The sequence below is a fragment of the Anser cygnoides genome, chromosome 7 (assembly GCF_040182565.1).
Source record: "Anser cygnoides isolate HZ-2024a breed goose chromosome 7, Taihu_goose_T2T_genome, whole genome shotgun sequence".
NCBI lineage: Eukaryota > Metazoa > Chordata > Aves > Anseriformes > Anatidae > Anser > Anser cygnoides.
In genome coordinates this window covers 11,753,518-11,769,450 of record NC_089879.1, presented here as the reverse complement: position 1 = coordinate 11,769,450, position 15,933 = coordinate 11,753,518, and the positions used below count along the sequence as shown (strand labels likewise).

Sequence of the window (15,933 nt, the reverse complement as noted above, 5' to 3'; positions counted from 1 at the left end):
GTTTTAGCATTAAAAGAAAGTCACATTGGAGGAAAAAAAAAAAAAAAAAAGATTTAACATGGGCATTAGTTCATGCTCGCTACTATGGATCCAAGTTTTGATTTTCCTCAATCTCTTTCCTAGGGTTTCTGATCCTTTTTGCTGATATAATAAAAGATTCTTCACTTGCTTTAGCTTTTTCTGGGGGGGAGTGTGGGGGGGTGAAGTTACCTTGCATGCATCCCAGCATAAACAAGCAGAACCAGATCTTTGTTTTATTCAGTGAGCTCATGAGCTACTTCTTTATCTGTTATCCCTCCATAGTCTAACGCTATTTCTCAGGCACAGCTCTAGACCCAAATATAATAAAAGCCAGAGATCACCAAATTCTGTCACTGCTGTCTCAGTTGTATCTTAGAAACCTGAAGTGCTAAACAATTCATTGTATTTGAAAACTATATCACATTAGCTGTACAGGAAAAATTACAGCTCTAAGAGAGCTGAATGAAGGCATTAACAGAAGTATTTGGTAATGGCTGCAATTTTCATTTCTATTTTGGTTTGGAAGAGGAAATGCTACCAAAAAACATGTGTCAGAAACAATGAGTCAAACTGCAATCTTTTGTTGCAATTTGGGTTTAGCTATGAATAAATTTTCTTCAGTTCCACTAAAAATAAACAACATTTCCAACCGTTTTTGATTCCAAATAAAGACACTATAAAAATTGTTCATTTTTAGTTCCTTATTTGTGGAACAAATAAACAAACAAAACTCTTTAAACAGTATTCTGTTCTGTTTGGGTGGAAAATCATTCTTATTCCTTATACTGAGCTTTCTCCATATAGCATAACTGAGAAGTTAATGGATCATCATTTCTGAGAACTGCTATTCGGAGGTTCACAGACTCCTTTCCAATATTCCAGTTGCGACATGATCTTTGATCTTAAGTGATCTCTTTCTTTTATTTTTATTTTTTTTTCCTTGTTATCTTTAATATCTTGGTATCCTGTAGCCTGATGTCTACAAAAGAGGATTAGGGTAAATTAGATTATGTGATCTAAGGGCTCATGTTTGTTTACAAGAAACACCAATAATGTGGATAGAGCCAGTGAAGACTCTGTCCTGGTTCCTCTAAGGGCTGTTCAAAGGAGAACCATCAAACCATTTCTGGGGTAAGACCTACAAGATAATCAAGAGGGGAGGCTCTGCCCAGATTACTTTGTAGACTAAGCAGGGTTACCGCACACAGGGGTACAGAGCTCATTATACCATGCCAAAAAAGAGAATCTGGGGGTTGCACAAAGCTTATTATGGAATTCCAAGGGGAAGAACCAAAGGCAAGAAAAGGGAATGATCAAGGTGGTTTAAGGAGTGTACAAAAATGTACAAAATCAGAGGGAAAAGGAATGGGTTGTGTGTAAACGGGGTGTTTTTTTGGCCATGTCCTTTCACTGCATTGTTCTTTCTTATCTCATTAAATTCCATTTCTAACTGTTCTTCTGGGACAGGGGCTCTCTGTTCAGTGTGCACGTGCATGTCTAAATGTCAGCAACTGGAGTTAGACCATGGGTCCTAAGGCCCATGTGCCCATGGTGCCAGCAGCTGGAATCACTGGAGTGTTTGCATAGTGCCTGGGTGAGCATCAAGCCAGACAGGACAGTGAGAAGGATGAAAACCTTAGGAGCTATGTGCTGATGTGGTCACAAGTCTGGGCTGGATACCAGGTCTGTGAATTGATTATTGGTTTGGGGGCTGGCTACTGATGTAAAGTCATGTAGGTCTGGACCAGCTAGTGAAGAGACCTGTGTCTGTCTACATGGGAGGCAGCTGGGCACACCTGGGATCCAGGGGCCATCTCCTGGCAACGATCCACAGTCCATGCCTGTGGGCATGAGCATCAGCAACTGGAGCGTGGCTCCAGGGCTCAGAGGCTCATACATCCAAATGTCAGCAACTGGGGAGACTGGGCATCCCAGGGACAGCTACTGGATAGAACTAGGTGTCTAAGACCAGGTACTGGTGGGATCGATATTGTGCGTACATTTACATATGCATATATTTTCCACAAATGGGATTTCATCTTGATCACCTAGAGAGGGGACAGGATAAGGCAACTGGTGTTTGTACAAGTGCTGTGTTTTCTGTTTGGGTTAATCTGTGTGGCCAGCCATGTATATATGCATTGTGTGTACATTTATGTCTGTCAGGAACAAATGCTCAACCTTGTTACTGCTTGGATCAGGGGATATAAAAAAGCTGCAGCAGCCTCACCTCTATCAGGCTACTGGATTCAACAACCACTAACAGGCAGCAACCAATGCTGATTGACAGTGTGATCAATAATATATGTAGAATAATATTAACAAGAACAAGAATATATAAAATTATGAAGATTTTTTTTTCCAATTGTCTTTTCTTGCTGGGCCAAAACATGATGGTTTAAATAAAACTGAGTTGCTGTTAAACAATTTTAAGATCTCTCGGTTGTTATCAAAAGCTGGACAATGAGAGGAATTTTGTCACCGCTTTTTGCTCATGCCTGCAAGCTTTTCTTCTGAATCAAGAAAGAAAAATATTTTGAGGTAATCTAAAACCAGAGAAATTAAAAAGGTGGCATTAAAAGAAAACTAAAGCGGCACATCCCTTGGGAAAACTCTTGAACACCCACTGGACTGCACAATTGTTCCAAAAGAACATTTTGGCAGCTGTGTTGCTTGGGATAGCTACAACAAATAATTGAGAACATGCTCTAGGAAACAGCAATGAACTAGATGACCTAAATGTTTTTTTCCTCAGTTTTTGTGATTGAATTTTCATGAATCTATTTACTCAGATGTTAGTGATTGAATGTTGTTTAATTGCTTTGGAAGCATCAGCCAGCCTATTCTCCCACTGCCATGTGCTCCTGTAATCATCCTTGTTGGATTAAAAACACTATGGCTGTGGAAACACTTTATAATGAAGAATAACACCATTCTGATTTGCTTAGAGAAAACAAATATTTACATACAAGTGGGACTCTTGTATTTTTGTAATTCATTTGTCAACACTGCAGTGCTATATTCCTAAGTTAGCATGTGTCAGTGTAATTAAAAAGCTGTAACACTGTACACACACAATGTTCTGCAATCAGTTAGGTGAAAACAAAACAAAACAATACAGTAAAATCTGCTGCAGAGAGGATCAGTACCCATAGTCCAATTTAATACAGCAGTATCAAGTCTGTGATTTCTTACTACACACTTGTCTATACTCATGCTATAATTTTGCTTCCTGTTAGTACCCACAAATCTAGGCAAGGGAAGCTTGAGTTAACTAGGTTTGACTATACCTGGATCATATTTCTCAAAGTCGAGAGAATAAAATTATAGGATTTTCCACAACAGAAATAGTTCTAAGCACAGAAGTTTCACAGTGTCATTTTCAGGCTTGCAAATCGTCTGGCTCGTTAAAGTCCTACAGAAATATCATCCCAGTAAATGACACGAATTGCTGTTCCGTATCTCTCTACAGATGCAGCAGCCCCCCATTCACCTCCGCAATCTTGGAATCTAATGAATTCCTTGGCTACAGGCTGGTGCATGCAGAACACTGATGCTGACAACAAATTGCTGCCTACAATTTGGCACAACGGGCTTTGTAGCAATCAACAAGCATTAGCATCAATTGGATTGCCATAGCACGAGCCAGTATAGCAAAATCTGGAAACAGGAAAGGCATCAGCTTTAGACTGAAATCAGCTAGCCGAGTCACTGCCAGGTACCTGGGAATTGGAATTTGCATATATTGATGATATTTTCTGCCTGCCTGAAAGGAATTCAGGTGAAATAGATAATGTACCTATCAAAATAAAAGCAGAGCCATTTACCTGCATGGCTTGTTTTATCAGTGTGAAGCAGCCTATTGCCTAGCTCTTGATTACAATATTCATCCACTGGCCACTTTTACTGGTTTAAACTGGAATCCTATTTGTCCTAGTCAAGTAGGATGACAAATCCTTCTCCGTAATTAAAGACAGATACTCATTCAATCCGGAAATTCTATAACCCTGCTCAAAGTGCATGGTAAATTTCCTTATTTAAGATCATTATCAACGTAAGTAACAATCAAAGGATAAATAAATCCCTTAAGGAACTAGCTTGAATACAGACCTGACAAACATACTGTCATGTAAGAACTGTAACTCTTTGTGATATTAAAATTCCACCATTTCTAAGGTATAGACATAATCAGGTAAATCAGACAAGTGATTGCCTTGTTCATACCTTCTGAGACTCAGGAGATGACTTAACACGTAAGCACAGGATTTCCTTAATATTAACAGTTTCACCTTAAGGTCAGACATGCCAGAAACTGAAAACGTTACTTGTGGTTTTGTACTTTCTGCTTTGCAAACTTTTCAGACTTTAAATAGGGTGGAATTAAGGTACCTAGGATTAAAGTCCACCTTGTTCTGTAGATTCCAAAAGCTCTTGTAAAAATAATTAACTGTGGCCACAGCCCTAGTGAAGTCTTACCAGCATTTTATTAGTCTACTATCATTATCTAATACTGAACTATGGTATAAGTGTAAATTTATGTTAAAGAGAGTTATATTTGCTTCACAGTAGTACAGGATCTGAACTGGGATTTATCTCAGAGAAGGATGGATTCAACGACAGTTTGAATGACGGACCCAGGAAGACATATGGTTATAACTGCATCGCAGTGTTCAGAACAGGCTGCACCAGCTTATGTTAATAGAGAATCTGAGATTCCCAGAGTCTTTCCAGTAAAATCAGGCCTGGAAGATATCTAGGCCCCTAAAGATGCAGACATGCATCATAGACTTTGCATAGTGAATCCGCATTTTCCACAACCATTCAAAATGCACTAAAGATTAACTCAAAATTATTATTCATTAGTTAAATAAGCCTACCAGAATGATAAAGCAAATTTAGTTCATTTTAGGATGTAAATGTATGTGCATTTCAGAACTGGCACCTGCATGATCCTTGCTGATATCATCAGTGAAATAAGTACGTTTGATTCTCAATTGCACTAAGGCTCCTTTGCACCTCTTTGTCTGTTCGAAGTCACCAGCACCAGAGTGAACAGAATGGTACTTCTCATGGAGGTGTAAGATATAGGAATACTGATAGGAGAAGCCCTCAGTATTAATGGCAGTGGGTTCCGAGGGAGGGCTGACGGAGCAACACTTAACTCAAAGTTTCTATTAAAGGACCTGGGGGACAGGTAGCTGAAGGATGAGTACCACTAAAGATTTCCATCTGTGCCTGGGAAGTATTTCTACTGGAGAGATATTGCCGTAATAACATTCAGACGGCAGGAAGGAACACAATGGAAGGAAAGCGGGTAAATTAATGCTTTAATAACACACAAGTAACGGTGTCATCCATTTACTCAAATCAATTAAATGAAGAAGGACAATCTCGTTTCCAGGCCGTTGCTAGGACGGATTTGAGGAGGGTTTTCCTGCCTGTTCCCACAGCCCCCTATTCCTGAAGCGCTATTGCCCTCTGGCTGTCAGCTGCAGCCCAGGCACAGAGCACCAGCTCCCTGCCGGATCAGCTCTGGCCCCAGCTAGTTTTGGATCTAGGCCATGATAAAAGATGCCTAATGTCAGAAGAGCTCAGGTTCCCAAGGCTGGTGGAACTACAGTCATTTCCAGTGTCACTCAGTTTTGCTGCTGTGTAAAACAATAAACCAATGTGCCCTTTTCTCTGAGAAAGAACTACTGTGGGCTGAATGCAGATTTGAAACGAACCTTTGAGTTATATGACATTACTAGGAGAAAAAAAAAAAAACAAATTAGAAAATCTTTATGTCCTTTATGATTGTCTTTTTTCCCCTGAACTGATAAGACAACACTCACGGAATTAACAGGAATAACACTTTTTTTTTTTTTTTTTTTTTTTAACTTCACATGACCACACAGGTATATATTCTGTTTTACTCCAAGCTCTGATAAATTTAGATAACAAAATTTTCTCCATACAAATTCAGTGTCCAAACTACACTGATTGGGGCAGGGACTGTTGTCCTCATGCACTCTGTATGAGTCCGGATCCTGTAACCATTAATGTTAATATAAAAAGCTGCCCAGTTTATTTCAAGATTGCAAAAACAAGAACAGCCAGAAAAGGGGCTTCTCCCTGCCTGACAGATACGTCCCCTTCAATCCTCTCCAATTCAGAGCCCTGTCTAAAAAAGACTAATAAATTATTCAAATGCACCATGGACATGTCATGAATGAGGATGATGAAAGTGCTTCTTCCTTTTGCATGAAGAAACCTACAGAGGACATCTATCAGCAAGACTTCATTCAACATTTTTTCTCCAAGCTTGGACTAGCTTATGCAGGATGCTTTAGCAGGGAAGCCTAGTACAGAGTTCAAGAAGGCATGCACAGAATGCTATGGCAGAGAAGCAGCAGCTTTGCTTTTGTTAGCATAATAAAGCTGGGCTGACAAATACAGGTGAGCCAGCAGAATTGCTTTTTTTTTTTTTTTTTTGGCATTTCTTTTCTCCTCTGTCATCTGTTCCCAGTGGCTTTTCCATCTCTCTCTGGAAAATCTATGTAAAACTATGCTCTTGACTGTTTTAAGTAGATAAATAAGTGATGACTATTTCTGGTAAATATCTCTGAACTGGATGTTTACGGAAATATTTTATTCATTTTTCCTCAGAGGCAGTGGAGAAGGAAGCTGAAATGGATGAAGTAAAAATCCAGATCTGAGAACTATGTAAAAAACAAGAGCTCAGAGAGCATTGGAGGGGAACATGATAGTCTGCCCTGAAACAAAAGTGGTTCCATCAGGAGAAGGAAGACCCTCCTAGGCGAGGAAGGCTTTTTTCAGATTGCTCATGACAGAAACCTGCAGTACTTTTAAGGGTACTCCTCTCAAGCTACTTTTAACAAGCTGACTTTCAAAAAGGCCTAATTCTGCTGATTCCATCAGATTCGAAGGGTCTTGTGGGTCCACGTGAAATGTGAATGTCTGTCATATGTCCCCAAGTTTTCTCTGAGACATTATTTCACAGCCCGGCAGACATTTTGCAGAAAGTTTCCTCTAAGTGAATGTAAAAGAAATACAAGCATGTTTTCCCCTAGCAAGTATCACTGCAGTACTTTTGTTCTGTACCTAGCAACAAACTTTTACAGCAGCAAATCCTGCAATCAATTTTATTAATATTCAGGACTGTTTCAGACTCAGAGAAAACATAGTGATAGTGAGATTCCAACAAGGTGGTTCCCTGTCTGTTTTGTGCGAATTACTGTGAATCAGCAGGAATTTTGAAATGAAATCAGAAGCTGACATTTCATCACCCCATTAATAACTCGGCAATGGACACTATTTCCAATAGAATACAGGACAGAAGGAAAAGCTTTGGGAGATTAAGCAAATTAATGAATGCAATGTCAAGATATCAAATGTGATAGTCCAGATATAAAAAATGGCAGAGTAATTCCCTAGATATTTGATTTCCAGAAGCTGAAGGCTTGCTTAGTATACTATATATACTTATTTTTACATGTATATACAGATGTGTTTATTTATGTATGAATAATTTTCTTAACACACACTATACACTATATGTATGTCATATATATTACTTTCACAGCCACTCCTGGACATTGCTGAAGTTAGACTACATGAACCTTTTACCTTAATACTGCAAAAAGCTCAGATGAGACCTGGAAAATGGCTTGTTCAGCGTCAGTTTTGTGAGAGCTTTAACAAGGATTACAGACACTCACTTCCCCTTTCTTTCTTTTGACATACCTACACTATCAGGGAGGAATCTACTTAGCCACCTACACATTTATTAATTTCTGCTCCCTGCAAGCCTACGGACTCTCTAGTGAATTCTATTTTGTGGGGTGGGAACGTCATTTTAGGTAATCTCACACATTTTTTGTGCTCATTGCTCACCAGTCAAAGTCTGCCTCTGTGCACACACATGGCTCTGAGGTCATAGCCCCTGCATATTTTCCTTGCATGCATTTCTTCTCTGACTTGCGTTTCCTGTAGATCCTCTTTGCTCCCATGATGCAAGCTTCTCCCTGGAAACAAAACCAAAAATATCTTTGTCTGACACCCACCAGGCTGTTTGTAACACCCAATTTTTCAAGACTGTGCAATAATAGGGGCTGTGACTCAAGGGAAGAGGATGGGAAGTCAAATACCATGTCAGTACAGTGGAGCTAATTAAAGCTACTGAAGCTTTAATTGAAACTAAAGCAGCTTTTCCAATACACACCAATAAATGATCTGGGTTTATTTACGTATCAGACTCAGTCCTGAATTTGTTCCAAACCCAGTAAGTATTTGATTCAGGCCCATTTCTCATTTATAGATTAGGTTTCACGGCAACTGAAACCACAGCCTGATCCCTCTGCTCTCTGAGATAGAGCACGTCTATTTCTTTGGTCTAATCACTTTGGCAATGATTTTGTTCAGTGGAAATTAGTAATACACGTATATGTAAATACTTTCCACAGATTCTGAGTTCAGGTTTTTCAGGATTTGATTTGTTATGTACTGGATGTTAACACTTCGTTGTCTTTTCACTATCTTGAGCACCCTGTTAAAAATTTCTATCTAGGAAACATGGCTCAGCCTTGTAATCTCAAAGGAAAGCAAATCAAAAGGCAAAAGTCTACAGCCGTCTTCCTAAAAATAGTTCTGCAAACTCCAAAGCCAACATTGTCAAAGATATACTGCAAAATCCTTGGCATTTTTGCTTATGTGAGCACAAGAAAGTAAAGAACAAAAGACAGTGGGGTCTCAATTGTTACCTTTTGTGCTGTAAGTTAAAGAAAATATTAATGATACAGATTTGCCCATGAAAACAGAAGGGCTTGAATGGCAACTGGTGTAAAATGCTGTGGATTCTTGAATTTCAAGGAAGCTGTACCGATTTTCATCATCTGAAGATCTAAGTCATAACTGGTATTTTTGGTGTGGTGTTGTGCTTTGTGTGAGCAGCTAGTCTGAGTCAAGCTACTTCCATTTCATATTCATTATTAAATTCTTGCCCAGCACAAAAAGACAACCTTTGATCATACAAATGTTTGTATCTCTTTAGACTTCAGTGGAGCCTGTGGTGTTTATATAACCACAGAATTTGGGCCATATTGTGTTTTAATCTGATATAAGACAGGCATTGTGTCAAACTTAGCAGAGCTGGGAAGATGCCCCCAAGGCAGGCACAGGCACTGCACAGAGCATGTTGACTTGCTGGCTACTTGAGTGATGGTTCCAGGAATGATGCAGCCCCTGCATCCAGGATGCCAGGGACAGGGCACAGGGGGACCCAAAAGAATGGGGAATAAAGTGTCCGGCTCTCACAGCAGAACTAACAGCTGAGAGTGATGGAGCAAGTATGAAAACAAGAGAATAAGACATGAGAGTGAGAGGGCTGGATTGTAGGGAAACAAGTTTGAGAGAACTAGAAGGGTCTTAAGATATTGACTATGAGGACAGAGAATGGAAGGAGAGAAAGGAGGTAAGGATGAAGGAATTGGATGGGAGTTCTCAGAGGGAAGGAGTTCAGGCCTCTTTCAGCAGCAGTGCTTCTGCTGCTGTTGCATCCCTCAGCTCTGGATAAGAATCTAAGCTAATAATCTGTATGGAGCCTCAAACCTCTGTTGTTTCTTTGACACAGACTCTTTCTTATCCATTAGTTACACAACAAGCCAAAAGGCAGCTGTTCATCCTTCAGGGCTAATACACCTATGTAACACAACAAAACCAGCTAATAAGGTACAATCTGATACATGAAGCTAACAGGAAAATACAGTGGATCATGATGATCTTTAACTGTAGGATCATGTAGCCTCAGGTCAGATCCCAGCCTCCTTGCTTCTCACCTGGCTGTGGAGTTGCCAAGGCCTGTAGTCCTCTTCTGCACACCTCCGATCAAAAATGGACTTGTAGTCAATTTTTACCAGCTGCCACTCTGAGCGGTGGCTGAAATGTCCAAACACTCTACAGAACACAGCAGAAAGTGCATACAGTGAAAGGTAGCACCACATGGAGTCTAGTAGTTACAGAGGTACAGTCACTGACAAATTTCCAGCAGAGATTAATTGCTTTGGAAGTCCTAGTCCTACTGATTTTCACTTGACTGACATAGTGGAAGTAAGACTTAGGCTCCTAAATACCCACAAACCTCTTAGATTACCCATAGCTTTTATTCTGTGGATCAATAGCCTCCCAATTCTGTCTTTCTCCAAACTGATCAAACAGAGGAGACCTGACAGGCTGGAGACAGTCATACCTGCAGGATTTTCATATCTTAATTATGAGCTTTGGGAATCATTTCAACAAGAATTAAAATCAGTACATTAAGGTACCATTCTTCAAACATTTCTGTTAACTCAGGTTAGTTTCCAAGCCAAATATTTTGTTTATTACAGGTCAGTTCATTTTTTACAGACAGAAAAATAAATTTTCTCCTCTTTTTGCATACCTGATCTCAGGTAAAATGTCACAATTTTAGGCAGGGTGAACCCAGATTTATGCACAATGCAGTTCTCAGCATACCACATTGAAACTAATCACAATTTTTTGTGAGTCAGCCTCCAGGCAACATTTTATCATTCATTCTTACAAAGAATGTCTTCATTTTTCTGCTTCTCAGTTAAAAAATAGAAAGTAGTAGCAAAACCACAGCTATAAAAATAGTCCACCATTTTTCTCTTAAATATTCATTTGTCAAGAGTAACTCTGCTTTAAATCACATTCAGTTTGAGGAGTGGGGGCTCATGCTGGTAAGCTAAACGATAATGTGTTTACAGCTTGCAAGGAACCATACTGTCATTCCCTCAATCTACCTGAAATAGACATTGATGATTCAGCAACAGAAGTCTGCATACTCCTGGCTTCAGATAACACTCGGTTTGGTCACCAACCAGAAAGAGTGTTATGTTATAAACAGTCCTCATAAGATAATTATGGTGCGGTTCGCATCAGCATTAGTATGATGGCAAGCTCACTTACGTCATGATGAGAGTTTCCTCTCCAGGTTCCCCTAAAACTCCATCTACAAACAGTGGGAGGGATGTGAAACTGTACTTGCTCCAAGATTTCCCTTCATCAAAACTTAACCTAGTGGAGAAAGCAGAATTAGTATCTTATTTTATTCTCCTTCAACTTTACTTGAGGGGACCCACCAGTACACTACAGCTGCTATGGAGAACTAGGAAGCAGCTTTTGTTCTTGAATACTGCCTTTTTAGTCCTTGAAATAACTAATTTTTGGGGGAGCACCATAAATCATAGCATTGATCAAGCTTGTCTGGCATTATACTGCTAAGCCAAGGCCAATACTTAAGTGGCAGAAACTAATAAAGCTATATTAGAGATTGATGCTTTAAGGGTAAAACGTAGCCTAGAACTCAGATTTTTATTTATTTTTTTTTAAATACACTGCTAATTTTGACCACCTTATTTTTAGGTCAACAACATAAGACATTTTAAGGAGGTTAGATTCCCAGAGCACAAGAGGTTCGTCTCTTCTGACCAGCATTCTTCCCTGCAATGGGTCTAAGTGAAAGCTTGTAACCACTCCTCACTTCTTAAGACTTGAGTCTGTGTGTTTTAGATATTGATATAAATCTTAATGTAATGACAGTAAAACATTCAAAACAGCATAAAACTATTCTACCTACCATATAAACTGAAGGGTGTTAACTAGAAGGGACATTTTTGCCTTATTGGCTACATAACCCTAATGATATTCAACAAAATTCTCATTCATAAGTGTTGCCTGCCATATAGAAGACAATTTCATCGATAATTTTTAAAATTAAGAGTACTTTGGCAACTCAATAAGAGACAAAGCCATAATCCAAACTACATATTATATAAATAACCAAATTTAAGAAGCCAAGGCTTAGTAAATCAGGGAAGCCATGGAATTATCTTGACAGTATCTAAGATCTGGCCAAGCTGAAACTGGGCAAGCTGGAATTGCAAAGATTTAGCTTTATGAGTTAATTTGCCAGTTTCTTAAATGATATTTTTCTAGATTGCAGCTACAAAAAAACCTGTGACTGCAGCCTAACTTCTTACTTCTTCACATCTATAAGGAAGGGCATCAAACCATCACATTTAGAAACAGAGTCATTACCAGAGATGTCTAATAGGCAGAGATGTGTGTTTTATGGCAACCAGTACTCCACCTTGATCCAGGTACAGAACACTGTGCTCCTCCTCAAAGATCTGGAAAAATAAACATGTACTTAGATCTATTTTCCTTAGTATCAAGAAAATGTAATAGTTCAAACATGATCATGACAGAAGATAGGCATGTGCTACAGAAGTTACTGAGTAGAGGAACACAACCTGTATGAAGCCAGTTCCTGTTTGTGTTTTTTTTTTTTTTTTTTTTTTTAATTTTTCCAGGTTCCAGAGAAATGCCTCTGCTTAGCAGAAAGTTAGAAACATGAACTTCTGCAAGGACCAACAATTTTCCTCTATTTGATGACAGAGTTTTGTTTGAAGAACTTGATGTGCCTGCATGTATCTGGCCATAGCACACACAAGTGATGTAGAGGTAAAAATGATGGCTGGTCAAGCACTGTAAAATAATCAGATTCCTGGAATATCAAATATTTAAACAGATTTTCTTTTCCTGTCTTTTTGGTTCCTGCTTTCTGCAAATATCTGCTCTCTAGTTTTTGTAGCAGTGCTTGTGAGTCTGTGAAAGTGACACTTGGTCTCCATGATGTGATATCTCATCTAGAAAATGGGAATAGAAGTTCCCTTTCTGAAGATAAACACACTAAAGAGTAACAATGCTTTGTTAACAGGTGGGATTCCACTAAATACTAGGAAATTGATTTAACTGCATCATCCAGTCTCTTTCTGCTATCATTGAAGAGACAGAAGCTTCAGAACAGGATGAAATGCATTCTGTCTTTTTCTCCACTAACTTAAGAACAAAGCAAGGTAATTGCTTTAGAGAGACACTGAGCTTTGGACAATTCAGCTCAGGTGAAACGAGTCCCACACGTGAGGGAGAAGTAGACTAGTGTTACTGCTAATATTCTGGAAAGTATAATAATGGATGAAGAGAAAAATGATTTGATCAGTACAAGAGATGAACAAAAATAACAAGACATTCTTTCATTTTAAATATCCATATTTCAATCTGTTCTTGTCTGCTACAGGGTTAAACTGAAGCCAAGCCGCATAGTGTAAAAATAATTTTCTGTTATATAATGCTTAATGACGTACATAGTCCTATTCTTTGGGCATTTCTCTACCTCTCAGGAGAGAAGTCTTCCATTTTGTGTAGATTTGCAAAAAGCTACTTTGAATTTAAAAAAAAAAAAAAAGTAAGAAAGAAAAGCAGCAACATTTTGAATCTATTTCTTTGACAATTTCCTACAATTATTATTTAGATCTGTGATTCAGTGTCATATACCTGTCTCCATGTGTTCCCAGCATCTGAAGAAACAAACATGCTGATGTCATCATCTGACAGTTCAGTGCCTATATTGCCTGTAAGAAGAACATTGATTAGCGATACAATACTTCAAGAAACATCAGAATTACCAAATCGAGAGTAAACATATTTATTTTCCTTTTGTAAGTACAGAACTTTTAGTTTTGGGAAGAGAAGGGAGGAGAAAGGAGAGACATTCAGTTTGAAGAAAATATATGTTAAAAAAAAAAAAATCCATTTTATACAGTTCTATACACCTCTATACACAAAGGAAATTGCCTGTTTTGAATCTAATGTCTGTGGTAATATAAGGCTCAGTCCTGAAAGCCAGTTTCCATAAAAAATAGGTAAGTTGAAGGTCCATGAAGACTTCTGTTTGTGACACCCCACAAGCTAGTCAACACCTTCCACAGCTATCATATGCTCAACATTTTCTGTGTTTGCACATCATATACAGGAAATCTTTAAATGTTTCATACCTGATGCTACAATAATGCTGGGGGCAGTGTCTCGACTGGCGATGTTTCCTGAGGTATAGGGATTCTCTGAGACCTTCAGATGAAGATGAAGGGAGCAATAGGGCTATGGAGAAAGGGGAAATAAAAGTAAAAAGCAGACACAACTTGAAGTGCATGCTCCTATTTCTACAGGCTTTTGTGCTGTATAGGGCATAAGATATCAACTAACAGTTACTCTCAAGAAGCCCAAATACTTCTTCCTAACAACTGTATCCAGCCACCCTCTGAAATACACGGCCACTGTTCTGGTTCTGTTGTGAGACCTTTGCTGTTCTTTTCCAATGTAGCCCTTTCCCATTGAGAGTTTCACTAGGTTGAAACTCTCTTACGAAGATGAGATCTTTGAGGCTGTTCTCACAAAGGAGGCAACTAGACTTGCAAGGGCAGGTAATGGCAGGGACTACCCAGCACTCCTGACTATTGGGTCTCTCGAGAAGCAAGCTAGGTTATAGATACAATGAAGGGACTCAGAGCAGCAGTGCTCAAGCTACTTTCTACAATGAGAAGCAATATAAACTTACCAGTGTAGTGTGGTAGGAAGAAATATCAGGACTGGGAAATGTCAGCTTAAAAGTTTTTTAATACAATACTTCATCAACCCATGTGGATGTGACCTTTGAGATTTCAATACAAATACATCAATAGAAACCTTACCTATTTCTTACTGATTTTGTATCTCAGGTACTCAGATCAGACAGGAATGGTACAGAATAACTCAGCTGAGCAAGAAGGTAAGAAAGGCAGATTTCCTAAGTTGCCATTATGATTATCTCCAGATCTGTAGTCTGACAATTTCTGAAAATTTCTGATAATTTTTACTTTCCTTTAGGTTTTATTTTTATTTTCACTTTTTTTTTTTTCTTCTTCCCCCCTTCCAAACCTCATAGAAGAGGCTATGGGAGAGGAAGGGGAAAAATACTGGCAAGAAAACCTGAAGCAAACTGACCAAACTGAGGGGTACATCAGACAGTCTGGGCACACAAACACAGCAAAGCACATGCTTCAGCTTGCTTGCCTGTATGACAAGCAGGATGCTGTGCAGAAGGCTCTTCAGGCCCTAAGGAGGCAGGTCTCTCTCTCTTACATGTCTAAGTGCTAATTTTCCAGCCTCGTAAGTTTTGTAGGCTTCCTCTGCAGTCACTGGAGGAAGACCAATAATATATCACATCTCCAGGTAGGAGTCTAGTACTCCAAACTGAAAATCTCCCTGTGGATAAAGACAACCACAAAAGGCAGGTTTGTTTATTTATTTTAAAGCTGTGTGAGGATGGTGAGGAGGGTTGGGAGCTCTCACTTACATGAGACAGGAAAAAGAGACATGGGATGGTGCAGAAAGGAGCACAAGCTGCCAAGTGGGATGTACTGAGCAGCCTAACTCTAACTGACAGCCTTGCAAGGGCAGCTTCTGGAGCAGCCTGGGGGCACAGGGAGGGAGTGGAAACCAAATCGAGCTGACATGCATGCAGGAAGTGGAAAAACATTACAAGAGAATGAATTCTTCCCTTTTACAGAACTAAACACAGAACATGTTTTTAAAACTAACATACTCCAAGTCCACCTTAGAATTTTCAAGACAGTAGCTAATGGCAGCAACTCAGCCAATTCCCCAGTCTGATAGATTTGATCTCACTAGACTCAAATTTTTGTGCTACCAAAAATTTTCTTTCAAATTAGTAACACTTTACAGATATAGTAGACAGAAATGGAATAAATACATCAAATATTAAAAGCCATATCACCTCTCTAAGTAGAGAGACAGTGTCTCTAGTGGTATGATTTATTGATTGGAGTGCAGTACTGCATAGAGACTGCACTGACAACTGGACACAGCTTAAAAAGCAACTTCTCCATTACAGCCAACACCTTGTATGTCTAAGACCCGTTCTATCCTGCAAGGGGGCACAAAATAATTATTCAGATCAATCATAATTTGTGTAGAAGCAAGCGCTCCATGGATGCCTAGCAGCTACTACTG

The 15,933-nt window shown here is 39.1% G+C and overlaps 1 protein-coding gene and 2 long non-coding RNA genes across 8 annotated transcripts in view; 2 read left to right on the top strand and 1 right to left on the bottom strand.

Annotated features, from left to right (window-relative positions):
- SORCS1 (sortilin related VPS10 domain containing receptor 1) overlaps positions 1–15,933 on the bottom strand; it is a 290,008-nt gene that overhangs the window by 42,123 nt on the left and 231,952 nt on the right. For all 5 annotated transcript variants that reach the window (XM_067000355.1, XM_067000356.1, XM_067000357.1 and 2 more), the window contains exons 11-16: positions 13,920–14,022; positions 13,420–13,496; positions 12,121–12,212; positions 10,990–11,097; positions 9,858–9,975; positions 7,918–8,048 (exon numbers count right to left, since the gene is read on the bottom strand). In XM_067000355.1, coding sequence (XP_066856456.1) covers positions 7,918–8,048; positions 9,858–9,975; positions 10,990–11,097; positions 12,121–12,212; positions 13,420–13,496; positions 13,920–14,022 — 629 coding nt within the window. The remainder of the gene's footprint in view (positions 1–7,917; positions 8,049–9,857; positions 9,976–10,989; positions 11,098–12,120; positions 12,213–13,419; positions 13,497–13,919; positions 14,023–15,933) is intronic.
- LOC136791226 (uncharacterized) overlaps positions 1–15,933 on the top strand; it is a 42,724-nt gene that overhangs the window by 7,994 nt on the left and 18,797 nt on the right. The gene's annotated exons all lie outside the window — the stretch shown is intronic.
- Positions 11–7,628, top strand: LOC106031864 (uncharacterized). 2 transcript variants are annotated; one of them, XR_010832735.1, is made up of 5 exons: positions 11–1,993; positions 3,494–3,739; positions 5,202–5,335; positions 6,271–6,459; positions 6,670–7,628. It is a non-coding gene; the product is annotated as an uncharacterized lncRNA (long non-coding RNA). The 2 variants fall into 2 exon arrangements; XR_010832734.1 differs by having other exon boundaries at positions 5,202–6,459.